Source organism: Carcharodon carcharias, chromosome 13 (assembly GCF_017639515.1).
Source record: "Carcharodon carcharias isolate sCarCar2 chromosome 13, sCarCar2.pri, whole genome shotgun sequence".
Taxonomy (NCBI): Eukaryota; Metazoa; Chordata; class Chondrichthyes; order Lamniformes; family Lamnidae; genus Carcharodon; species Carcharodon carcharias.
In genome coordinates this window covers 20,391,691-20,418,401 of record NC_054479.1, presented here as the reverse complement: position 1 = coordinate 20,418,401, position 26,711 = coordinate 20,391,691, and the positions used below count along the sequence as shown (strand labels likewise).

Below are 26,711 nucleotides of genomic sequence, written 5' to 3'. Positions count from 1 at the left end.
CTCCTTTCAATCATTACAGCACAGGAACAATGGTCAGCAATATGTTTCTGGGTGTGCGAGAATGAGGCGCGCAAGAGAGTAAGCAAGTGAGAGAGGTAGAGGCCGCAGTATCTATTGTTCATCATACAGAACGTAGGGTGGAGTCTGCGCTTGTATTGAAGAGAAGAAAATTGTAAAGATTTGCTTTGGCTAGAGGGAGATCACCAGGGTAACTAACCCTAAAAGTCAATTCAGGGATTAGAAGTTCTCCAGCTGGCAAAGAAAAAAAGGAAGCAAACATGAGAACAGCTTTGGACAGAATGAAGTGTCCACTCAAGGGACAGAGTAAAGAACTGTGGAGGACGATTTTCAATCATTTTAAGTTAAATACATGAAAACTTCTATAGTTTAGAATAAACATTGCCTTCTGAAAGTATTTAGTAACAATTACTATTAGTTTGTTTGTTACAGTAAAAGTCTTTAAACTTGAAATCTTGGTGTGTGATCCTTTCAGTCAGACATTGGAAGTTTGAGTTTCTTTTAAAAAGTTTAAAAGGTTTCTATGGCAATTGTAACACTCAGATTCTGAGATAACCTGATTCTGAGGGGGCTTGACAGGGTAGATGTTGAGAAGGTGTTTCCACTAGTAGGGGAATCTCAAACTAGGGGACATAGTTCCAAAACAAGGGGGCACTCATTTAAAACTGAGATGCAAAGGAATTTCTTCCCTCAGTGTAGTGAATGTCTGAAATTCTCTACCCCAGCGAGTTGTGGAGGCTAGATCACAAAGTATTTAAAGAGAAAGTAGATAGATTTTGGAAATATCAGGGACTTGAGGGTTATGAGAAGCTCGCATGAAAAGAGGAGCTGAGGCCTGGGGCAGATCAGCCATGAACTTATTGAACAGCAATGCATGCTTGAGGGGCCGAATGGCTACTCCTGCTCCTATTTCTTTAGGTCTTATGTCACCACCAGACACTCATTGCTGTAGGTCACATACGAAGGAAAGGCATTTAGGTGAGGTACCATAGTGCATATGGTACGTAGGGGACTGTGCTAAACACGCAACTTTAGGAGCGAAAGGCAGAAAATATATTATGCATTTGGCCAATACTGCAATCTTCCAGTAAAAAGATCCCTGATCAGCTTCTGTAAGGTGGGATATGCATTATTAGTCCTTATTGTCCCATATCTTCCGGACATGCATTTAAAATTGAAGCATATTAGGTGTGTGGGGGAGAAGAAAATCTCCATAATGGGAAAGAAGAAAACTGCATTCAATAGTAAAAGCACATGGAGCTAATTATTTTACTTAAGTAATTTTTCCTTTTATAGTAACCATCTACTTTTAAATCAGTCTTTTTATCCCCCAATTTTTTTTTTTTACCTTTATTCCTGGAACTCTGCTCCTGGAGGTAGGAGGAACTGTATTCCTAGAAATCCTAGATCCTTCTGTTCTCAGACTGAAAAGCAAACAAAGACCTTATAAAGAAACCAAGAATGAAACAGCAAAATTCAGTCCCACTAAACAGTCATGTGCAATGGAGAAGTTCACCCAGCAACAGAATCAAGGAACACTGCTATCTTTGCTTTCAATGAGAAAACCCAGCCAAAGAGCCAAGGCTGACCCAGTGCAGGACACAAGAAAGATTGGAGAGATAATGGGATAAAATCAAGTAGTCATGGTTAGATGATAACAACTTGAGTCTATGATATCTGTTGGATCTATTGGAACTAGATTTCTGTAAACTTACACAGAATAATCTTGTCACAAATTGATTTACAAACTATATTCATGACTTAGATGAAGAAACTGAGTGCAATGGATTCAAATTCGATCATACAAAGCTAGGGGGAAAAGCTAGCTAAGGGAGGCATAAAGAGTCTGCAATAGAATATAGAGAGGTTAAGTAAATGGGCAATAAAGGTGGGAGATTGAGTACAATATGGAACATGAGCTTATTCACCTTGGCATGAAGAATACAGTAGTTTTTTTTAATGGACAGGAACTTAAACGTTGATGTTCAGAGGGATTTAGGTGTCCTTCCACAGAAAGTTAACATGCAGATACAGTAAGCAATCAGGAAGGCAAATGCTATGTCAGCCTTAGAGCAAGAGTGTTGAGTACAACACTAAGGAAGTCCAGCTGCAATCATACATGGTTTTGGTGAGACCACAGCTGGAGTAGTTGTGGGGTTTTGGTCTCTGTACCCAAGGAATGATATCCATGCCTTAAAAAAGGGGTGCAAAAAGGATCACCAGGTTGATTTTTGGGATAAGGGTTGTTGAGGAGAGACTGACAAGAATGATCCTATACTCAGTAGTTTAGAAGAACGAGGGATGATCTAATTGAAATATATAAAGAGCAGAAAGGAATCTTGATAGTCCAGATGCTGAGAGGCTGTTTCCCCTGGCTGGAGGGGGCATAATCTCAAGATAAGGAGGTGATCATTTATTACTGAGGGGAGGAGAAATTTCTTCAGTCAGTGGATTGTGAATTGTTGGAATTCTCTACCCCAGAGGGGTGTGGATGCTCCATCGTTGAATATATTCAAGGTTGAGATCAACTGAATTTTAGAATCCAAGGGATATTGGGATCAGGGGTGGGGAGAAGTGGAATTGAGGTCAAAGATCAGTCACAATCTTACTGAATGGCTCATGAGGCCATTATGGCCTACTCCTGATCCTATTTCTTGCTTTATGTTCTTATTTCCAATGAGCGAAACAACTTTGAGAGTGCCTGCAAATTACCATTGTCTCTCCTCATCCCTTTTAATTAAGATTAGATTTTAACCCAGGCCTCTGGACATGAAAGAATAGTATTTAACACACTGAATCACCACAGAATTTTTCAATTTTCCCACAAGGATTGCCTTTTGAGCTATTCAGCAACAAGCTGGATCTGCACAGATGTGGAGAATGCTAAATAATCTGAGAAAATTTGACTCTATCGAATAATTTATTCTTAGGTGCTTAAACTGTAATATATCGTTCTCACACAGAAATGACAGCACACAAGCTATGTTGTCAGAAAATCCTGAAACATTCACTCATTTTTGAGGATTGTCGCTAGTTCACAGCTTACAATAAATATGATTATTATGGTTGGGGTTTATGCTGTTCTTTTTAGAATGGATATCATTTGGAAGCAGAAACTAACTTCAAAGCCGTTTAAGATGCACTCAGGAGTGAAAACAAAGGTCACTTTATGAATCTCGAGTCAGAAATCTGCTTTTCTAAAGGAATTTCCCTTGCCCTCCCCCACCCATCAAATCTTCCCCCTCTCCAGAAAATGCTGATTCTTATGGTTCCACAGATAACAATTATTCCATGTCCAAGCCTAGGTGGTAATTGGTTGTAAGTTATTCAAACACTGAAGGCATAATTTCCATAGCCAATCTCAGCTTTATGATATCCACATAAATGTACCAACAGGGTTAACTGTTAACAACCACCACTGGAAACGAAAACAGATTGTCCTCTCCTAAGTTCTAACTGCTTCCCAAACTTTGGAATTGTGTCACTCAGTGATAAAACTGGAAAAGAACACAAACAAAACAGTTTTATTCCATGGACAACGTCCATGAGATGATGAGCCAGTGAGCTACTCTCAAATGCCACACAGTACAAGAGAAGGGAATTCTGTCAAAGCAGCATGACTGTGCACTGGAACAGCATGGTAGCATATGAAAGAACAGTGTCACTAAATAACATTAAAACTTAATACACAAGAGAACAAAAGGCCACAGGGATAAGCAAATCAGCATCCGAACACAGCTCAAATGGACAAGTGAAACAGCGCGGGGAGGGATGCCTAAAAAATGTAGTTCCAATCACTTGGAACAAAGGGCATCAGCGTACTTCCCCTTCCAATTTTCAACCCTTCTCTCCTGAAGGTGTTGACCTGGGAGTACAACTCATTGTCAAGTTTGTGTCCAGCAGTCATTCTTAACATGCAAGCCCAAATAATGAGTGACACAAGGCTACATTAAACTGGGGGGCATTACAGCAGAGCCTAATCCTCACCTGAGCAACATGTGCATTTTTCAGTGGGGAGGGTCAGCGATCAGAAGCAGAAATACTGGCTTTTAGCCCCTTTAGCTCAGGCACACAATGGTAAATGCACTTATAACAACTACCCATCAGGAAAAAGCTTATCATTTTTCTGCCACCCTCGCAACCAATTTCTACAAGTCAACAAATGTCTAGAAGAAAAAAAAAATCCATTTATGTGCTGCAAGTGATTACACTGGGTTTTAAACAGATTGCATTTAAAATGATCTAGATGCTCATTTACTTGCCCCTAGTGTTCAACACACTTTCACCTGGATCTAGCAGCAGGTGCGTGTGGAAAAGTGGGTTTGTAGCTCTCTGGAAACACATCTCCAATAGGACGAGTAGAGCCCACTGATGGTTCCAGAGGTTTCCGGGCCAGCCGCCTCAGCTCAGATGCTTCTCTGTTGGAAGCCTTGACACCTCTGGTATTTGGGGCAATGGCCTCTGTATCTTGGCTTGCTAAGGGTTTTTGGGCACCATTCCCCTGTCTGAATGTTGCTGGGGCTGCTGTTGGTTTCATTCTAACTGAAGGTCGAATTGCTGGTCTTGGCTGGATAACACCATCAAGATGAGAAAAATGATTTGGCCTGACATCTCCTGCATTCACAGAATATAAATGAAGAGCATTGCAAACATTAGTTTTATTTCAAAACTAAACTGTTCTTTATAAACTCACTAAGAAGATACACACAAAATGTGCTGTGAATATTTTAATTAAATGCAGAACATGAAGCAATCAATACTGCTATTAAAAAAAATTATTCTTCCATTTAACATTTAAAATGGACACCAAAGACTCATATGAAGGATAAGAAACTCAATAAATTTAATTTCCCAGATTCTTCAATGATTCAATGACTATATGCAACCTCGGGTGTGGTACTGCACCATTAAAAAAACCAAGTTTAAACCTTGGTCTGTAAAGAGTTAGATGATCTCAGCTGCAGCAGAATGAAGGATGATTGACATTAGTGTCCTAGGCTGGGGAAGGAGCAAGGATAAAAAAAGGTTATAGCTACATTGTAAAGTTCACATACAGTAGGGCCACAGTAGGATTGACATGCCCCTATGTCTGTTCCTATGTCTTATGGCCCCAAGGTCAAACAGTCCATTAATTCCCACCATCAAAGCACTGTTATGGCACAGCAGATGGTAAATGCTGAGCTGCTCAAATCCCAGAGGGAAACTTGAAATGGCTGCCACAACTGTTTAGCAATTTGTATTTTGATTTCAAGATGCAAGCCTTAAATTTAGTAGTAATGAGTCTACCGAGACTTAGGGGGATTTTGTAAAACTAAATTAAATATTTATTAAATGAAAGAAATAATTTTAAGCACATACATAGGTCTACAAATTACTATGATAATCCTAGCTCTCCTAATTAATCTAACTCCCAGTTACATCTCCATTAAGGCAACAGTAAAAGCAAAATAGATTTTAACAGACCCAGGGAAAACATGCGATACCCTGGATAGCGATATTCATAGTGAATTCTCTTAGCTTCAGTTCCTTTAGGCAGCAGCTTGATACATCGAGGCTGGAGGCTTTCCACATTTGTTAGATCTTAGAATACCTTCTTTCCTTACACAAAAATCTCATCTCCTTTATACACATTTCTCCCTTTTTAATGTAAATCCCATGTGTCTTTGGACTTTACCTTTCTAATAATAAAAATCTTTCATAGTACCAATTTTATCAGTAAGCTTTGAGAAGAATAAACGTACTGTTTGACTTCTTCTGGCTAAGTGTAACATTTCACCCTCTCTTTGAAATTCAAAACTACTCTGGCTTATCTCAGAATGCAAATTTTCCCTTTACACCTCACATTCTAAAACTTCAATCATATTTACTTACTTAGCATTTCAAGTTACTTACTTAGCTTCTCACCACCCAGACCTAACTATTCCTACTTTACAATAAATCCCAATAACCTTATAAAAATTATTATATTTTCATGACAGCACATAAGAATGACTACTCTGATGTGGCATTGAAGGACTGGCAACACTTAAAAAGATACTTCTGGATGGTTAAATCCTTTCAGAAGAGGATAAAAGTTAGGGCAACAGGGGAAATAAAACAATAATCACCCTCATTTTCTGGCCATTGCGAGTCAATCTATTCCCAGGCTTTACCCACGTTTGTCTAGCTAGCAATTAAGGAGCTTCACAAGAGTAACTTTGTTAACTATTCTCTCAGATTCCTCCTCTCCTTGCCCCAACCACAGTAGAGATGCAGCTGATTTCTAGTTAGCACACAATATGAAAAAAGCTGCCAATGACTCTTGCACTTACCCTGGTGTCTCTGTCGATGAATGGGCACTTGCGGAAGTTCTCTTGTCTCAGTGTTGTTGACTAGGAATGGCTGACTGATTTCTCGATCAGGTGGTCTTGCTGATGGTGGTCGCAAATCGCACTGATCCTGGTAACAGGGGCAGAAAGAAAGAGAGAGGGGGACATGGAGTTCAGGAAAATTATGGGTACTTACTCTATACTTTTTTACCCACGTGTGACAAATGCAGACATCAATGTTGCCTAAAAGATTATGCCAGGATTTTCCAGCCCTGTTGTGGTGGGACCACCATGGGAGATTCGGCAGACCAGCCAAACGTCCACTGACTTCCAGTGGGACCAGATAATTCCAGCGGAGGGCAGGGCCAGAAAATCCCAATTTAAGATTCTGCTCAAGATTTTCAAGCTAGGCTGACTATTGTGAATTTGAAATGAAACTGCTAGCAAACACCTCCTCCCACCACCCCCGCCCCCACTGATCTCAAGCAATATGTAATGCTGTATAATAGCTGCTAGCTTCAATTTACACTGCTGCCGATGAACAAAATCTAATCAGGTCAAGGCTGTTTGGCTGGTACCCACAGGTTTGTGAAAGAATAAATGAAAGCATATGTGTCACCAAAGAGAGGAGACTGAGAACAATCGCTGGTGACTGCCACAATCACTAAGCAGATGTCATACTAGAAGAAAACTCAAAAAAAATCTGTGGCTCAAGCCCCCACCCCCATGCAGCATGGAGCTGCTCTCCACCATATTCACTCGGGTGCATATCCTGCTAAAAGAGATACCTTGCCAAATCCTTTAAAATTATATGGTAATATCAAGTAATCTACTAAACAGGTGGTGAATCCTACACACTTTTAGCTAGAATACTAAAACATTCAGTGCATGGGAATTAATAAGTCTTTTCTCATATGAGGTATTCTCTTCTGGGTACTTGAAGCTCAATACTCAGACACTTCAGGCAATACTGATAGGGTAGGAAGGTTTAGCCTGTGAACTGGTTTGTAAAATAAAAGTTTTTTTTACCTGATGATGATATAGCACATCTTCTTCCAACGCTATACCGCAGAACTCACAGGGGATCATGACATCACCATCACTGGAGCCCACAAATGGACCGTATGATGGCAGCGAAAAGTCTTCTGAAAATAATTCGGGATTCAAGTGAGGACGATGGGAGAAAAACTCGTTCGTCCTGGGAATGGAGACCCTTTGCAGCGGCGGTATAAGTGTGGTATTTTTACTGAATGATGCAAAGGCACTTACTGGGTTACAGCCAGTCTGTGAAAGAGAATCATAAATTAATTCCCTCACAAAAAAAGGGCAAAAAAGGTAAACATGAAATACTCCCAGAACAAAAATACCCTATTAGTTTATTTGTAAACCAGGGAATTTCTAGTTAGCAGATAAAAGCAAAATACTGCAGATGCTGGAAATGTGAAATAAAAACAATGCTGGAAAAACTCAGCAGGTCTGACAGCATCTGTGAAGAGTCTGATTCTGAAGAGACATCATACAAACTCGAAATGTTAACTCTGCTTCTCTCTCCACAGGTGCTGTCAGACCTGCTGAGTTTTTCCAGGATTTTCTGTTTTTATTTCTTGTTAGCAGATTTGATTCAGCAAGTGTCTTTGTCCTCCAACACAGATTTACCTGTTGGTTCAGAACTCATTACATCCAGGTAATGCGTCTATTCACCTAATTTCAAAATGCTTACTCTGGTTTAAGGTTGTCTGCCCAGTATTTTTAAAAGAATAAGGTCCAGCTTTCGAATGTCATCTTTTATGAAAGCGTAAATGACGTTTGTACAGCTTTGGATTAAATTAAAAGCGGCACCTAAACTAGATGCAAGTAGTCATTCTCATACCATCCCAGGAGGTACCTACCAATTCATGAAATCTTCCAAGTTCGAACAACTCGCTTGCAATCCTCCATTAATATCATTTCACAAAACTCAGTTATAAAGCACCCCTAACTTAGTAAGATGGTCCAAAATACGTTGCTTGATTATACAAATAAAAGTAGACACCACGCCAATGCAGAATGTAGGAGGGGTGACAAAAAGGTTGGTTTTAAGTAAGATCTTGTGAAGAGGAAGGTTGAGAGGCAGAGTGATCATGAAGCCTTGACAAATAAAGGCATGGTTGATAACAGTGGAGTAAAATCAGGAAGGAGTACAAGAGGCCAGAGTCACAGGAAGGGAGTATGGTAGATGGAGGTCAAGATGTTAGTTAAGGAGAGGTGAAAATGGGGAGAAGAGATTTAAACATGAGTCTAACAATCTTAAATTAGAGGCATTAAAGGGACCAGGAGCCAACATAGATTAGCAAGGACAAGGGGTGATGGGACTTAGTGCAATTAAGGGTATGGGAAAGCAAAGATGGAAGAGTGTGGAAGGTTGCCCAGTAGAACATTAGAACAGTGGAAATGACAAAGGCATGGATGAGGGTTTCAGAAGCCAATGGGCAAGAGGTAGGGGTGGGGGTGGATAATGTCACATAAATTAAACAAAAGTGTTCTTTTTATGGGGAGGAAACTCAGCTCAGGCTTGAATAGGATGCAAATGCTGTGACAAGTCTGGTTTAGCTTGAGATAACGGCTGGGGAGGAGGAAGGAATCAGTGGCACGGTTAGAGTTTGTGACAGGAGCTGAAGGTGATGCTTTCAGTCTTCCCAATGGAGCAAAAAATGACAGCCCATCCAAGACTGGTTATCAGACAAGCTGTGTGACAACACCAACACTGAAGGGGGTTAGATGCAGTGATGAAGAAGGGGTGAATAAGGTCACTAGGGAACAGTATGTAAATAGGGGGGTGAGCATTGATCCTCAATGGATTTGAGGTAACAATGCTGGGACAGGAAGAAAGGCCACTGCTGCAGATGCTCTGGCCACGATCAGATAGCTAAAAGTAAATAAAGCAAGTTCAATCCCACTGAACTGGACAGGGAAGGGGAGGGTGATGCTTGAGCCTTTTTATGGTTCACTATTTCATTAGCTTCAGTGAGTTCAAGGAAGGATAGTGCACCCTGGCTGCAGATATCATTTATGAATTTGGTCAAGTCTGTTTCTGCACTCAAGGGTAGAAACCTGACTAGAGATTCAGATAGTTACAGCAAAGATGGACATGGATTTGGAAATTAACACGCTGATTTTAGAGATTGCACAAGGCGCAGAAATTTGCAAGGAAAAAAAATTGAGTTTAAAAAAAATAGTAATGACACCAATTTTGAAAGAGGAGTGGAAACTGTTTATAAGGCAAGTCAGCATGGAGGCCAGAAAGGCAATTTGGGCAGACAGTAACTAAATGGGAGTGGCATTCAGGACATAGGAGGTGGATCAGAATAGCAAGATGAGCTCGAGTGAGAAACTAGACAGAAGAGAGGGTTCAGGGCTGGAGAGGGGAATTGGTGGGTAAGAAGTGGGAGCAGCAGAGGAAGTCGAATGGATAGGCAAAGTACTCTTAACACTTGTTGGATGAAAGGAGAGAGAAGTTAAAAGAGTTCATAGGAAGCTACCTTGACAGAGAAGGAATGGAAAAAAAGTCCATGTAGCTATTTTCCTCCCTATCAAAATGAAGTTCTCCATTATTTCTCTCCCTCCCCAAGTGTCTTTAATTTGAAAATGCACAAAGTTGAACTTCATTTTGAAGTAACAACACCTACAAGGGTTAATTTTATTTTCTGAATGATCTTTAACCATCAGAAACTCTGTTTATTAGCTTTAGCCTCAAGGTTAAAAAAAGTGTTATAATTCAATGCAAAATAGTTAATAATTTGCCAAACATTACAAAATTAATACATGAAACTTTTATCCCAATTTGGTTATAATCACGTCATATTGAGTCCACAGCACAGAGACAGGCCATTCAGCCTAGCTGGTCTATTCCATTTTTGTGCTCCATCCGAGCCGCCTCCCATCCATCTTCATCTAACCCCAACAGCATACTCTTCTCCCTTGTGCTCATCTAGCTTCCCCTTAAATGCATCTAGGATATTTGCCTCAACTACACTTGTGTAGTAGCACATTACACATTTTTACCATACTTCGGGATAAGAAGTTTCTCCTGTACTTTTATTTTTATTCCTCCATGGTATGTGGGTGTCACTGGCAAGGCTGACATTTGTTGCCCTTGAACTGAGTAGCTTGCCAAGACCATTTCAGAGGGCAGTTAAGAGTCAACCACATTGAATTGCCTACTGGATTTTTAGTATGTTTATATTTATATTTATGACCACGAGTTTTTGATTCCTTTACAAGCAACGTTCTCTAAGCTGTGCAGCAGCCCAGGAAGTTCCCAAGCACACTGAGCACAAGTGCATCAGCCTGGGAAGTTCCCAAGCAGACGGAGAACGAGTCAGCTCTAATAAGTTACCACACATGCGAGGCTGTGGAACAACGTGAAGGTTCCATGCACATAAACAAATAGGTTGCACACACAAAAGAAAGAGGGGACATTGTTTACAAGTGAAAGTATTTTCTTTGTCTACCCTATCTCATGTTTTCCAGGTGATGACAGCATTTTTTGACACTTTATTTTGATAAGATCTAAATAGGGAGAGGAGAAAAACAGGGAAAGAAGTAAAGCAAAGCATAACCTTCGTTCGAATGTCTAAGTAGGTGTAATTACTCTTCAATTACCCCTCTCTCTACTTAGAGACAGAACATCAGTGCCACTTAATCAGAATTTGGAAGACATAAACTGAGTTGATCCTTGCTCCATGTCTCTAACTCAGCAAAACTGCCTCACTTTCAACCAGCATTTATCTCATATCTCAAAAAACAACACTTTGCCCACCTCACTATTTTATTCCTTTGGATGATGGTGATTAAAAAGACCTTTTTATGCAGCCATTACAAGTCTGCATTCTATATTAAATTCCAAAGGAAGAGAAAATACCATCTGCCAGACTAGATACATAGATAATGTTAAAAATGTTATCCTACTATTTGTTGTATATTGACTATAGAATTATCAGGAAAAGTGCTAACAGAAATACTGTTATCAGAATTAGTAATGGTAGCTTATGGAACGAGTGCTAATTGGTTGCAATGGACACTGGTTAAAACAGACCTGGTGAAGAATTAATTCTTCTTCAGGGAAAAGTTCTTCACAGAACTCACAAGGCAACATTGTGACATCATCTGAAAATAAAGGAAAAAAAGTTCAGTTGTCAAACAGAAATTAAAACCCTTAAGGGAGCTAATGGCGCAGATCATAATTCCATGTATTCCAATGTTATTCTGGTTTTAACCCAGGCTAACAGATGTAATGAAAGCTTTGTTCTAATGCCCAAGTCCCACTCAGCACCCAGTGAAACCAAGTCCCTTGTACAATGTCATTCAACGTACTGTATATACTTGTGTAAAAGTTCTCATAAAAGTTGACCCCATGACTTTTGCCTAAAAAAAAAACAATTTTTCATATACCTCATGTAAAAGTTGACACTAGTTTTTCCAGGTATGAAACTGCATTGTACTTACCAGTACTTACTATGGTTCATTAATTTAAAGACGCGTGTGAGAACGTTTAGACTATCCCTCCACCAGTAGTGGTGGCAATCTCCCAGCTATCAACAAGACTAATGAATACCACATGATCACAATGCCTTCGAGAAAGAATAACAAGTACATGGCTTAATTTAAACAGGAGAAAAAAAAGTCGCAGAATGAGTTAACAAGCTTTGGAAGAATGTTCATATTATCACCCATGGAGCCATTCAGCTCCAAACCCTGAGAAGCAAAGAAAGATGGTATTTCAGAATTCAAAACCAGTGTCAGTAGTCTTCAAAATTCATGGAAAAGGTATGATTTAGTACTCAAATATAATGTTTCACAGTGGCTGCAATCTAAACTCAATAAAAATTAAAGTCCACCATTTTACCAACCAATATCAAGAGAAAAATATGCATTGATTAGCCTGCATTGGAAATATCGATGAAACACCAATGAACTTTGACATGCCAGCAAACAAGACTGTTACGAAGATTTGTGAAAAAACTGTCCTTGTAAAGACAACTGGCCACAAGAAGATGCGGTTCACTGTGGTTCCTTCTGGTATGGCAGATGGCACAAAATTAAAGAAGATGGTGATATTCAAGCACTAAGGTCTGCCTAAAGAGAAAATTCAGAAAGGTGTTGTAATCCACGTTCATGAGGAAGGCTGGATGAAGGCAGTTGCAAGAAACAGATCAAAGAAGTGTGGATGGGAACTTGAGACCAAGAGGACCATGCTAAAAAAAGTTTGCACTTCTGGGACATATTTAAATCCCACCTCGGTGACAATGCCGCCTGTGATGAGAGATCAACCAATACTGATATAGCATTATTCTCAGCGGTCTTACAAATGTTGTTCAGCCCTTGGTTGGGTGTATAAATAAATCTCTCAACAAAAAGTATCTGAGAGATGTGGAACTATTGAATGTTGAAAGGCAAAGAAACATTCACTAAAGGCTGAAACATGTAAACACATTGTGCCAATGAGTCGCAGGCACATGGAATGAACTTGATCCCAATATTGTCAAAAAATCATTTCTAAAATGTGAAATTGAATGCACTTGACAATAATGAGGACAATTACTTGTGGAATGATGACGACATATATACTGGTACTACCAACGAAGATGATAACCAGGAAGATCCATTCCATATGATGTTATGCAACCAGGCTATTGGGACAAATTGTTCAGTGATTCAGATAGTAATCAGTGATTTTAAGGGATTTCAATGTGCACTGCTGTGGTTAATTAGTTATGGCACATGTTTATGTTGTGTGGGATGACATGTAAATAGTTTATAATGTCATAAATAAATAGCTGCTTTATTATGCTTGCACATGAGCAGGGGAAAGACCTCATCCTGAGTGAGACACAGCCGAGTGAGTGTGGATGTTGGCAATTTGGTGCACAGTGGGAATTGAACTGAATGGTTTTGCCCTGCTGCAGCAGTAGAGGCTACAAGGGAGAGAAATGACTGGTAAGTAGTGGGTAAAGTTGGGTAAGTTTTTAATACTTTTATTGCTTATAGTTTAAGGTCTTTTCTGTGGTTTGTAGTTTGTATATTCTGTAATAACAAGGAACAGGAAAGAAGGGCCCTAGAGTAATTGATTTAAAAGGTTTAATTTAAAGGGATAAGACATGGCAGAAGAGCTCAAAGCCATGGTGTGCTCCTCGTGCTCCATGTGGGAAGCCAGGAACATTTCCAGTGCCTGGGACCAGCACGTGTGCAGGAAGTGTGTTCAGCTGCAGCTCCAGGAAACTCGAGTTTCAGAGCTGGAACAGCAGCTAGGGACACTGGAGTCTGAGAGCATCGTGGATAGCACGTTTAGGGAGGTGCTCACACCGCAGCTGAAGGGACTTGCGGAAGAGAATGGGTGACCACCAGGCAGTCCAAGAGAAACAGACATAGTTCAGGAGTCCCCTGGGGTCCCGCTTGCAAATTGGTATTCCATTTTGGAGGCTGATGAGGGCGCTAGTTCCTCCAGGGAGTGCAGACAGTGCAAAGCTTCTGGCATCACAAGCAACCTGTCTGTAGAGGAGGGGAGGAAGAGAGGAAGAGCAATAGTAATAGAGGATTCTATAGTCGGGCCACAGATAGGCGCTACTGTGGCCAACAACGTGACTCCAGGATGGTGTGTTGCCTCCCTGGTGCCAGGGTCCAGGATGTCACTGAACAGCTGCAGGACATCCTGAAGGGGGAGGGTGATAAGGCAGAGGTCATGGTACATGTTGGTACCAATGACATAGGTAGAAAGAGGGATGAGGTCTTGCATCAATAATTCAGGGAGTTAGGCAGTAGACTGAAAAGCAGGACCTCTTGGGTTATAATCTCTGGATTGCTCCCAGTGCCACGTGCCAGCAAGCACAGAAATAGCAGAATAGCGCAGGTGAATACGTGGCTTAAGGGTTGGTGCAGGAGGGAGAGTTTTAGATTCCTGGATCGCTGGGGCCACTTCTGGGGAAGGTAGGACCTATACAAGCTGGACAGTCTACATCTGAACCAGAGACAGACCAACATCCTTGCGGGCAGGTTTGTTAGTGCTGTTGGGAGGAGTTTAAACTAATTCGACAGGGGGAGGGGACACAGGATGTTAACAGAATAGGGACACATCGTAATACAGTAAAACAATCAAGTCAGAGGGAGTACAGCTGCAATAAGTTTCAGGGGAGTAAGGCAAGGCTGGATGGCCTCTACTTTAATGCCAGGAGTATTACAGGTAAAAACAGATGATTTAAGGGTGAGGATTGACACATGGCATTGTGATATAGTAGCCATCACTGAGACACTTAAAAGTGGACAAATCTCCAGGTCCAGATGATTTGTGTCCCAGACTGCTGAGGGAGGCAAGGGAGAAGATCGCAGGGGCTCTGACCCAAATTTTTAATTCCTCTCTGGCCACAGGGGAGGTGCCAGAGGACTGGAGAATAGCTAATATGGTTCCGTTATTTAAGAAGGGTTGTCAAGATAAGCCAGGGAACTACAGACCAGTGAGTCTCACGTCAGTGGTAGGGAAACTATTGGAGAAATTTCTGAAGGAGAGTATCTATCTCCACTTGGAGAGGCAGGGATAGTCAGCATGGCTTTGTCAGAGGGAGGTCATGCCTAACAAATCTGATTGAATTTGAGGAGGTGACCAGGTACATAGATGAGGGTAGTGCAGTTGATGTAGTTTATATGGATTTCAGCAAAGCCTTTGACAAGGTCCCACATGGGAGGCTTAAAAATAATGGAAATGCACATGGGTTACAGGGTAATTTGATAAGGTGGATTCAAAATTGGCTTAGTTGTAGGAGACAGAGGGTGAAGACAGAAGGCTGCTTTAGTGATTGGAAGCAAGTGTCCAGTGGCATACCACAGCGATGTGTGCTGGGTCCCCTATTATTCGTCATTCATATAAATGACATGGATGACTATGTGGGGGGAAGGATTAGTAAGTTTGGGGATGACACAAAGATTGGCTGGGTGGTTAACAGTGAGGTTGAGTGTCTTGGGCTACAGGAAGATATAGATCGGATGGTCAAATGGGCAGATAAGTGGCAGATGGAATTTAACACTGAAAAGTGTGAGGTGGTACACTTTGGAAGAAGTAATTTGACAAGGAGGTATACAATGAACGGGATGACACTAGGAAGTTCTGAGGAACAAAGGGACCTTGTCGTGTGTGTCCATAGATCTCTGAAGGCAGAGGAGCATGTTGGTTGCGGGGGGCGGGGCGGGGGGGGGGAGGATGAAAAAGGCATATGGGACACTTGCCTTTATCAATCGAGGCATAGATTACAAAAGTAGGGAGGTCATGTTGGAGTTGTATGGAACCTTGGTGAGGCCACAGCTGGAGCACTGTGTGCAATTCTGGTCACCACATTATAGGAAGGATTTGATTGCATTGGAGAGGGTGCAGAGGAGATTCACCAGGATGTTGCCTGAGATGAAACACTTAAGTTATGAAGAGAGGTTGGATAGACTTGGGTTGTTTTCACTGGAGCAGAGAAGATTGAGAGACCGACCTGATCGAGGTGTACAAGATTATGAGGGGCATGGACAGGGAGCAGCTGCTCCCCTTAGTTCAAGGGTCAGTCATGAGAGGACAAGTTCAAAGTGAGGGGTGGAGGTTGGCGGTGTGGTGGGGATGTGAGGAAAAACTTTTTTACCCAGAGGATGGTGACAGTCTGGAATGCACTGCCTGGGAGGGTGGTGGAGGTGGGTTGCCTCACATCCTTTAAAAAGTACCTGGATGAGCGGTTGGCATGTCATAAAATTCAAGGCTATAGGCCAAGTGCTGGTAAATGGGATTAGGTAGGTAGGTCAGGTGTTTCTCATGTGTCAGTGCAGATTCGATGGGTCAATGGGTCTCTTCTGCACTGTGTGATTCTGAAAATGTTATAGAATTAATATGAATTCTTTAGTGTTGCTTGTTTTTATTTAATTGCATTGCAACGGTCTTTTTTGGGCCCAATCAAGTACAGATGTCAATCCCTAAAAAAGCATTACCAATGTTAAAGTTGACCCAATGACTTTTGCCATGAAAAACTGATCTCAAAAATTTAATTGTCACATGAACATAAATGGTAAATCAGCAATTTGAGTCAATAGAGGAAGAGAAGGTCAATCTGATAAAAGACCACAACTCAGATATGAGGAAATCTTACCCCCGTCCGTCCCTCCCTCCCTCACCTGATTCAAGCGTTCAATGCCGATATTAGGTGACCAAATGTGAAACCTGTTCCATTAGCACTCAAACACTAATGAGGAAAACAAGATTAAAACATAACATTTAAGACAATTATTTTCAAATTTCACTGACTTTACTGAACAGAATGAGAATGGTGGGGATTCAATTAAGTGAAACCTCAAGGGTTTCCCCAGTGCCTCAATCAAACCACAGTTAACAAAATTCCCCAGTGACTAATCCCAGCTACAACAAATAAGTGAGCCATACAAACTGGGATGCTCCATGAATCAATACCCAGTGCTAAGCTATTTGATCTCAATTGAGAGAGCAGTCATGTATGGCACAAGTCAGCAGCAGTGCCTTGAGTTACAAAGAGAAAAAAAGCGACCACAGTTCCTGCTCAGGACAACAATCCATCTATCCCTCCTGAAAGTGCACAAAGTAAGGACATTGCTGAAAAAAAAAAGACACATCTAAGCTTTTTATCTTGCACTCACTCATCAGGACACTCAAGAATACCAATGAGGAAAACAATTATTTGTATTGTATGTGAAGAGACTGGTTGGCAAGTGGCATTGCCATGAAGAATGGACCACTGATGGTGACTGACAGTTAACCGCCAAGAATTATTTGAAATTTAAACGAGGCAGCTTGACTCCAATTGGTCAAAGCATTGCCCTGAGAAATGAGTCAGAAAATGGCTGTTACTTATTTTGTTTAGCTGAAACAGGCACAATGTACATACGTGTTCTGTCTGCAAAGAACAGGTTCCTGTGTATCAATATTTGTAGCTTCCTGTACACGCAAATGCACTACACTGCGAGCCAGAGTGACAATCTTAAAAATTGGTTGCCAGCACAATTCTTAGCACATTGAGGATTATTTGGCAAATGTTGCCCAATCACAGAATCACATCTAATATTGAATACTGTTTTGTTAGCACATGCTGGTTGGGTACAGTCTGTACCCTACCCATTGTGAACAGCGGCTGGGACATGCCATTTGATACGATCCGCCAGTCTTTGGGACATACGGCCTACATATCTAGCATCACACTGATACTGAAATTCATATACCACATTAGGTCATTTGTGTGATAGGCAGAACATCTTTTTGGCTTGAAGGCAACATCCTGTTAGTGACGAATACCACCTGTGTTGTTACTGCATAGTAGCAGCATGAAACAGCTAGCTTCACCTGTTGCTCAAATTTTTAAGATACCTTGCTCTTCCAGGGTAACCTGAGGTAGACTGGACACTTTTCAGGGCCAGAAGTGACAGCCTTAGGCCCCTGAGTTTGCTTGATATACAGTGCAAAATGATCTGATCAGGGTAGCCATTATCCCACAGGATGCTTTTGATGCGCCTATTGCAGCATCAAGCTTGTATGGTGAGCAAATGGCTCAGGCCCTAGTTACAAGGTTGCCGATAAGACCAATCTTATAATGCATGGAACTGTAAGATTCCCAACGCGTCTATTGACCAGTGAAGGTAGGCTTGCAGTAGACTATGGCAGAGAATCCCCTGGCAGATTTCTCAACTAGTACATCAAGGAAGGGGAGTTCATTTGACTGTTCCATTTCATAGGTGAATTTGAGTGCAGGATGGAGCCCATTAAGACACGTAAGGAAATTATTACATGCAGCTGCGGATTTAAATATAGCAAACATATCAACCGCATATCGGAAATATGCAAGGGATAGGAGGTTAGCTGTCATTCCACCAAAGACACATTTGTCATGGAGCCCAAAGGTGTTTGTGAGAGCTGAGCTTAAGGGGAACCCTATGGCAACACCATCTGTTTGGGCATACATGTTGTCATTAAAATGGAACTCAACTGCGCGAGTTGCCAAGTTCAATGAATACTGATTCACACAATGGTGGCGGGTCTAGATCTCCATGATATAGTGCTGCAGTGCAAATACCTATAGCCTCCTTAAGTGGAACATTAGTGAATAGGCTAGCAATGTCAAATGAGCACATGGACACAGCATTGCTATCGATCTGTATGGCCTTCGCAAATGTGAAAGAGTCCTTCACTATGCATGTGGAAAACGTGATCAAAATTGGTTGTAACAATTCACCCAACCATTTGGCCAATTCAGGTTGTGCAGAACCGGTCATAAATGAGATGGGGCATAGAGGGATATCACTTTTGTGGGTCTTGGGCAGCCCATACATATGAGAACATAGTGAACTGTGAGGACAAACCCTGTCATAAACATCACATGGTAGGTCATCATTCATACACAAGTCCAGCAAGCTTTGTAGCTTAATTTCGAGCAAGGCTGTCTGCTCATTTTGAGCAGTAAGTCCAATAGATATGAATTTGTCGTCATTAAGAATGGCGTGCATTGTGTGCATCTGAAGAAGGGTCATACAGACTCGAAACGGTAGCTGTTTCTCTCTCAACAAATGCTGTCAGACCTGAGTTTTTCCAGCATTTTGTTTTTATTTCAGATTTCCAGCATCTGCAGTATTTTGCTTTTATCTTAGTGCATTTTGTTGATACTTTGACTTTGTCATATTTACTGATGTGTGTGTTCGTATTTGTCTTAAGGCCTCGCAACGCTGCAAGAGATATTCGCATTGCATTTGAAAATCAGACAGGCCGTTCAGAATCCCACAATATGCATGTGCTAGATGGTGTGCTTTCAATGATTCAGTGTCTTCAGTGGACACTGGTTTGTGGCAGGATACTTGGGAGTAGAGGAGTTCAAACTCAGCTAATAGCACTTCCCATTTGATTTGGGACGAAGGCACACCGAAACTGAAACTAATGTGCTAGAACAAACTCCTTGCTTTCTGAGAGTACATGGTCAGAGAAATTTTAATATATATATATTCGTTCCTGGGATGTGAGTGTCACTAGCTAGGCTAGCATTTATTGCCCATCCCTAATTGTTCTTGTTCAGAGCGCATTTAAGAGTCAACCACATTCCTGTAGATCTGGAGTCACATGTAGGCCAGACAAGGTAAGGGCAGCAGATTTCCTTCCCTAAAGGACATTAGTGAACCAGATGGGTTTTTACAACAATCGGCAATGGTTTCGTAGTCAATCAGACTTTTAATTCCAGATTTTTATTGAATTCAAATTTCACCATCTGCCATGGTGGGATTTGAACCAAGGTCTCCAGGACATTACCCGAGGTCTCTGGAATACCAGTCCAGTGACAATACCACTATGCCACCACCTCCCCATACTGGTTACATATTAATGCGGTATCATTAAATGCGTTGCCAAGCCGCTTCCACTTAAGTTTATAGTGCCGACCTGTTTTAAACGGATACTGTTTATGGTGCAGTCATCTTTTGAAACAATACAGCAGCATAAATGGATCAAATCAAAAAAAGAAATTTGCACACCTCAGACCAAGCACAATGTAGGGCACGGCATAAATTAGTAACTCTATAACCAATCTGTTCAATCTCATCTTGCATAAACACCTGCTTAGTCGATGGTGTCAGTCACCATCAGTGGTGCATTCTCCATTCCAACACCACATGCCAACCAATCAGCACTCTCTTCACTTACAGTATAAATCGTTGTTTTCCCCCTTTATTATGATATGGCAGGTGATATTTGCCAGGCTGACCAAATCCATGAGGGAAACTGGCCACGCTATCACAATAGTTTTGCAATTTGTATTTATTACGATAAGGTTTGTGCATTGATTTCAGAAGTAATGAGTCTAGTAACACCTTTAGAGATTTTAAATTAAAATATTTATTAGCAAAAGAAACTAATTAAAACACATACACAAGATTGTAGTTACACCGTTACTTCTAACAAATCCCAAAATTCCTAATTTAACCTGACTCCCAACTACACACCCTTAAGGCAACAGTCCAAAATAGATTTTAAATTTAGGTAGGCAATCCAGCAAGGTTACCACAGCACTCATTCAACAGTGGAATTCCAATGGCTTTTTGGTTCATGGAACTAGAGGCTGTTTCCCTAAGTCTGTTTCACCATGTATCTTTTCGATCTTACACAACTTTCCATCCTTCTTTCAATATATTTCTTCCTCTTTAATCTGTAAATCCCACTGTTTCCATGAGTCTCTGGAATTTACTTTTCTGACACTATAAAAATCTTTCATGTTGTCAATATGATCTTTTAATTTTGAAAAAAAAAAACATAACCTTGCCCTATTTATCCTGTCAGTTGTAAAACCTTATCATGTTTCTTTAAAAACCAAACACCTCTCCACTTACCTTAAAAATGCAAATTTCATTCACACCCTATCTACTGACTGTACCCTAGCTCACTCAGTAGCATTTCAAATGCCCTTTTTACATGTAACGCTTTTGATAATTTTAACCTTGCAGTCTGATTCTAATTCCATTAAATCAGCTAAGTACCATTCATACACACACACACACACACACAAACATACCCCACATATTATGAAAATATGGTAGTTTCATGACACCTTATGTTGGTATTCTTGCAAGTGTCCTGATGAGTGCAAGATAAAAAGCTTAGGCAAGTCTCTTTTTTCAGCAATACTCAAGTTCTGTACTACCAAACAACTAGAAGTAAAAACAGTAAATAACCAACCCACGTAATGAAACAGCCTATGTGCATTATCAAGATTTCCATTTGAGCAAGGTACCACTGGAACTATTGGCCAGCAAGGTGTAGCTAGTTTTACTGACAGGCCTACTAGCAAATCACCACAAAGCTAGCAGCATCTCAGCACTATCCTGCCTGATCTCAGAAACAGAAAAGAAAAAGCTTCTAACCACAGGTTTATTGCCCTTAAGCTTGAATTTGGAAGCTAAAAATGTAAGATGCCAATTTTTGTTGTAAAAAGTAGTTTGAAAAGAAGTTAATATCAAAAACATGTCAGTCCATAGGAGAAAGAGGCAGGTCAATGTTGCTAATTATTTTTCCTCATGTTTAAGGAGAAAAGCAAGATTAAGCTGAGTGAGTGGAATTTTCTGATTGTTACTCTGTATGTTCACTTCCTCTGCAAGATAAAGCAGATTAATAATTCATATCTGACCTTATCTCACCAAATGTGCCAGTCTGCCTCTAAAAAGATTGGAGAAGTATACATGCAAAAGATACAATATTCAATGTGAAATACACATTGTTCTTATTCTAACAATATTAGATATTGGGCTATATGGGCAAAAGTTGCTCTGGTTACTTATGAAGTAACCAGCACCCCTATGCCTAAACAATTATGTAAGACAGACCAGAAAAATGCAACAAATTTAACTACTTACTTGTTGTTATCTCTTCATGGGCATTTACAGGAGCTGGGAATACATCAGATGACGACCGATTGTTGAACAAGTCCACAACGTTTTCTAGCTCTGAATGCCTGTGAGCAGTGCGAGTATCCTCCCACAGAGATGGCCACTCTCCTTCTCCACCATTGTTCTCATTTTGGAGACTGAGAGCAAGCAGGTAATCCAGGTTAGAGTTGGAATCTACATGCCCAGGACCTGCAGGATCTGCTACACGATTTCTCTCGACCCTCATTACACTGGCTGTAAAACCGACAGGAAATGTAGGACCGTTAAAAAACATAATAACTTTTAAGGTTTAATCTGAGCTGGGTTACCTGATTTTAACCAAGCAACAATGGCCCATCACAACTGGGCTCAGCTCAATTCCAGGGCTCCGAATATTGACTCACGAAAGAAATTGTGAATGTTAGGTGAAAACAGAATCAGATTCAGAATGTCTCTGGCCCCAAAAAGAAAAGGTTTCAGTCTGCCTCATGCACTAACTTGGCTCATGAACAAGTAACGTACCAGAGAGAGGCCAATATGCACGAAACTTTAACTTAGCACCAGTTAATCAATTCAGCAAAGGGGACAAAATAAAACAGATACACAATTTTTCCCACCTTCATAAATGAATCCTTTGTGCATGGCTAAAACAGTGGCGACACAAGTATACCTGCTGGTACTCAATGATTTCTAGTGGTCTACATGGTTCTAGAATGTTCAATCCAAGAACTGCTATCACAGAGTTCTAGAGCAGTCCAGATTGGCTCTCTCCTTATCCTTGAAATGGCTCATCTTAATTTGTCTCCTCCCTTGTTATAGGACAGGAGAATTATAGGCTGCAGAACACCACCATTCTATGTCCACAATGCCACTTAAGCACCATCCAAGCACTCTTGTTAAACAAGTGGTAAAATTGATGTTGCTCAACAGTTACTAAAATGGGTACCAAGAAATCCAGGACATCAGTGTAGTCTATCTTACTAAGGGCATCATAAGCACCTCGAATATCAAAAGCTGAATTATATTCATCCTCAGATTAAATGTAGCAACACAATATACACTTCATTTCTTTTTTCAATTTTCCCAGTCATCAATGAAGTTATAGAATCATCTCTCATCCTAACATTTTGAAATATTTCATGGAAGTGAAAGCCATCAACTTTTGTACTTGTACAAAGGGTGTGAACTTTGCTATTTAGTCACTTCCAGCTCTTCCGCCGATTTTAAACTCAAAATGTTGGTACGACTATTTTCCATTCCAAATACTCTCAGCTTACCTTGATTCTGGTCTCTCCTTATGATTGGCATATTTCTCCTATCCACCCCCCTCACTGGAAATCCCATCTCCTGGTTTCCATGAACTTTGGTTTCCAACTGTCTGGAAATTCTTGGCCTAGCCCGAATACGGTTCTGCTCAGCCCGAAGTAGATTCCCAAATGGTTGGTTTTCAAACCAGGTCCCAACATTTTCTTCAAAGTGACATTCAGACCCAGGTTTCATACGGTTGTTATTCTTTTCCTCCACGTCTTTGCCACAGGTGATGTGGTGTATGTTTAAGTCTTTGACCAGAACATTGCGATGACAAGCTGGACAAGGTTCAGTCCTCGATCCACAATAATCAGCATGCTCTTGAGATTTGTTGAATGCCAGCTCCAGCTCGCAGTATTGACATTTAACCAATCGCAAAGGGCATTCTATATTCTGTAAAACATAAACAAAATTTTTAATTTTCTTAAGGACGGGCATTTTTAAAAAAGATATTTTTAAGAGCCTCAATGGCCATGCTGCCAAGTGCACTAACCAGAATATAAATGAATCATTTAGGTTACAGATTTGATTTCCTGTCTGGATTGAAATATCCCTCAGGCTGGGAAGAAGAAATCAATAGGGCTCTTGACCTTCACTGCTATCCAGTGACTGCTAATAGAAATTGCTGTGCCAGGATGGACCCGGTCTCAACCCATAACTGGCAGAATAACCGGACTACAATTGCACAGAAGAACAGCCATTTATTTTTCTTCCTTGGTTTTCCCACTATGAACCAACTACAGTTGTGTAACAGGGTGCATGGCTGTCCATCCAAATTTCCCTTTCCTGCAACTTTAAAGTAATCAAAAAGGCCAATTGAATAATGGTCTTTTAATATAAAGGGATTGGAATACAAAAGTGAGAAAGTGTTGCTACAGTTGTGCAGAGCCATCTTAGACTCCACCTGGAATACGCTGTTCGGTTTTAGGCACTGCACTTCAGGAAGGAAATACCAGCCTTGAAGGGTTTACAGTAGAGATTTATCAGAATGATACGGGGGTTTAAAGGGTGTATAAGCTTGGCTTGCGTTCCTTAAGAGTTTAAAATGCTGATCCAATCGCTGTCTGTAAAATGATAGATGAATTCAATAAGATAGATACAGAGAAACAGTTACCTCTGGTGGGGGTATTCATAACAAGTCGGCATAATCTTAAATTTATAGTTTGGCCATTTAGAAGTGAAATCAAAGTGGAAAATCTGGAATTCTCCTCCAAAAAGCTTGCAGATGTTGAATCAATTGAAATGTTGACTGATATCAATAATTTTTGTTAGGTTAAGTGCATCGAATGGTAAAGCAAAAGGTGGGGAAATGAAGCTTGGATACAGATCAACTGTGCTCTAATTGAATGTCGGAACAGACTTGAGGGACTGATTAACTTACTTCTATTTTGACGTTACACCAACATCAACATTTAGCAGACAAGTGGAAGCTTTTTTTTTAAAATTTTTTTCATGGGACATGGACATCACTGGCTAGGCCAACATTTTTATTGCCCATCCCAAGTTGCTCTCAAGGAGGTGGTAGTGAGCCACCTTCTTGAACTGCTGCAGTCCATGTGGTGTACGTACATCCATAGTGCTGGTAGGGAGGGAGTTCTGGGATTTTGGCCCAGCTACAGTGAAGGATTGGTGGCATAGTTCCAAGTCAGGGTGATGTGTGGCCTGTTGGCAATAGTACACTCATGTATCTGCTGTCGTTGCCCTTCTAAATGGTAGTGGACGTGGGTTTGGAAGGTACTACCTAAAGAGCCTTGGTAAGTTCCTGCAGTGCATCTTGTAGATGATACACACTGCTGCCACCGGAGGGAGTGAATCTTTGTGGATGGAGTGCCAATCAAGCGGGTTGCTTTGTCCTGGATGGTGTCAAGCTTCTTCAGGGTTGTTGGAGCTGCACTCATCCAAGCAAGCGGAGACTATTTCATCACACTTCTTACTTGTGCCTTGTAGATGATGGGCAGGCTTTGGGGAGTCAGAAGATGAGTTACTCTCCACAGGATTCCCAGCCTCTGACCTGCTTTTGTAGCCACAGTATTTATATGGCAGGTGTAATTCAGTTTCTGGTCAATGGTAACCCCCTGGATGTTGATAGTGGGAGATTCAGCAATGGTAATTTTTTTAAAATTCATCCACAGGATGTGGATGCTGGGCCAGCGTTTATTGCCCATCCCTACTTGCCCTTGAGAAGGTGGTGGTGAGCTGCAGTCCATGTGGTATAGGTACATCCACAGTGCTTTTAGGGAGGGAGTTCCAGGATTTTGACCCAGCAGAAGTGAAGGAATGGTGATATATTTCCAAGTAAGGATGGTGCGTGACTTGGAGGGGAACTTCTATCTGGTGGCGTTCCATCTGCTGCCCTTGTCCTTTTAGATAGTAGTGGTCATGGGTTTGGAAGATGCTGTCGAAGGAGCGTTGGTGAATTCCTGCAATGCATCTTGTAGAAGGTACACGCTGCTGCTACTGTGCGTTGGTGGTGGAGGGAGTGAATGTTTGTGGATGTGGTGCCAATCAAGCGGGCTGCTTTGTCTTGGACAGTGTCAAGCTTCTTGAGTGTTGTGGGAGCTGCACTCATCCAGGCAAGTGGGGAGTATTCATCACACTCCTGACTTGTGCTTTGTAGATGGTGGACAGGCTTTGGGAAGTCAGGGGATGAGTTACTTGTTGCACAATTCCTAGCCTCTAACCTGCTCTTGTAGCCACAGCATTTATATGGCAACCCCCAGGATGTTGATAGTGGGGGATTCAGTGATGGTAATGCCATTGGATGTCATGGAGAGATGGTTGGGTTTTTTGCTGGAGATGATTATTGCTTGGCACGTGTGTGGCACAAACGTTACTTGCCACTTGTCAGCCCAAGCTTTAATGTTGTCCAGGTCTTGCTGCATACCAACACAGACTGCTTCAGTATCTGAGCAGTCCCAAATGGTGCAGAAAATTGTGCAATCATCAGCAAACATCCCCACTTCTGACCTTATGATGGAGGGAAGGTTATTGATGAAGCAGCTGAAGATGGTTGGACCGAGGACACTGCCTTGAGGAATTTCTGCAGTGTTGTCCTGGGACAGAGATCAGTGACCTCCAACAATCACAACCATCTTCCTGTGTGTTAGGTATGACTCCAAACAGTGGAGAGTCCCCCTGACCCTCCCCACCACGATTCCCATTGACTCCAGTTTTGTGAGGGCACCTTGATCCCACACTTGGTCAAATACTGCCTTGATGTCAAGGGCAGTCACTCTCACCTCAACCTCGAGTCCATGTTTGGACTAAGGTTGCATTGTAAGGAGCTGTTGCTTGCCTAATGCAAACTGAGGCCAGTTGCACACACCTCATGTTTCTCCAACTGGTTTTTTTCTACCTTCATGCTGCACTTACAGTCAACCTGAAAAACAAAAAAAGATAAAATTGAGATCTCAAACATTTTAAATTCTTTAACGGTACGTGGGCTGGAAAGGCCAGCATTTGTTGCCTGTCCCAGGAACTGAGTGGCTTTCTTGGCCATTTCAGAGGGCAGTTAAGGGTCAACCACATTGCTGGGGGTCTGGAGTCACATGTAGGCAGGATGCCAAGGACGGCAGATTTCCTTCCCTAAAGGGTATTCATGAACAAGATGGGTTTTTATGACAAATCGATGATAGTTTCATGGTCACCATTAACTTAATT

At 41.3% G+C, this 26,711-nt stretch overlaps 1 protein-coding gene across 7 annotated transcripts in view; it reads right to left on the bottom strand.

Annotated features, from left to right (window-relative positions):
- Positions 1-26,711, bottom strand: part of trafd1 (TRAF-type zinc finger domain containing 1) — a 48,127-nt gene that overhangs the window by 12,219 nt on the left and 9,197 nt on the right. For 6 of the 7 annotated variants that reach the window (XM_041201970.1, XM_041201971.1, XM_041201969.1 and 3 more), the window contains exons 4-11: positions 26,377-26,430; positions 23,021-23,444; positions 21,732-21,998; positions 11,401-11,471; positions 7,356-7,610; positions 6,330-6,456; positions 4,305-4,632; positions 1,367-1,442 (exon numbers count right to left, since the gene is read on the bottom strand). In XM_041201970.1, the coding sequence (XP_041057904.1) occupies positions 1,367-1,442; positions 4,305-4,632; positions 6,330-6,456; positions 7,356-7,610; positions 11,401-11,471; positions 21,732-21,998; positions 23,021-23,444; positions 26,377-26,430 (1,602 nt within the window). Of the gene's footprint in view, positions 1-1,366; positions 1,443-4,280; positions 4,633-6,329; positions 6,457-7,355; positions 7,611-11,400; positions 11,472-21,731; positions 21,999-23,020; positions 23,445-26,376; positions 26,431-26,711 lie in introns of those variants that run through there. The other variant, XM_041201975.1, reaches the window with a different exon arrangement.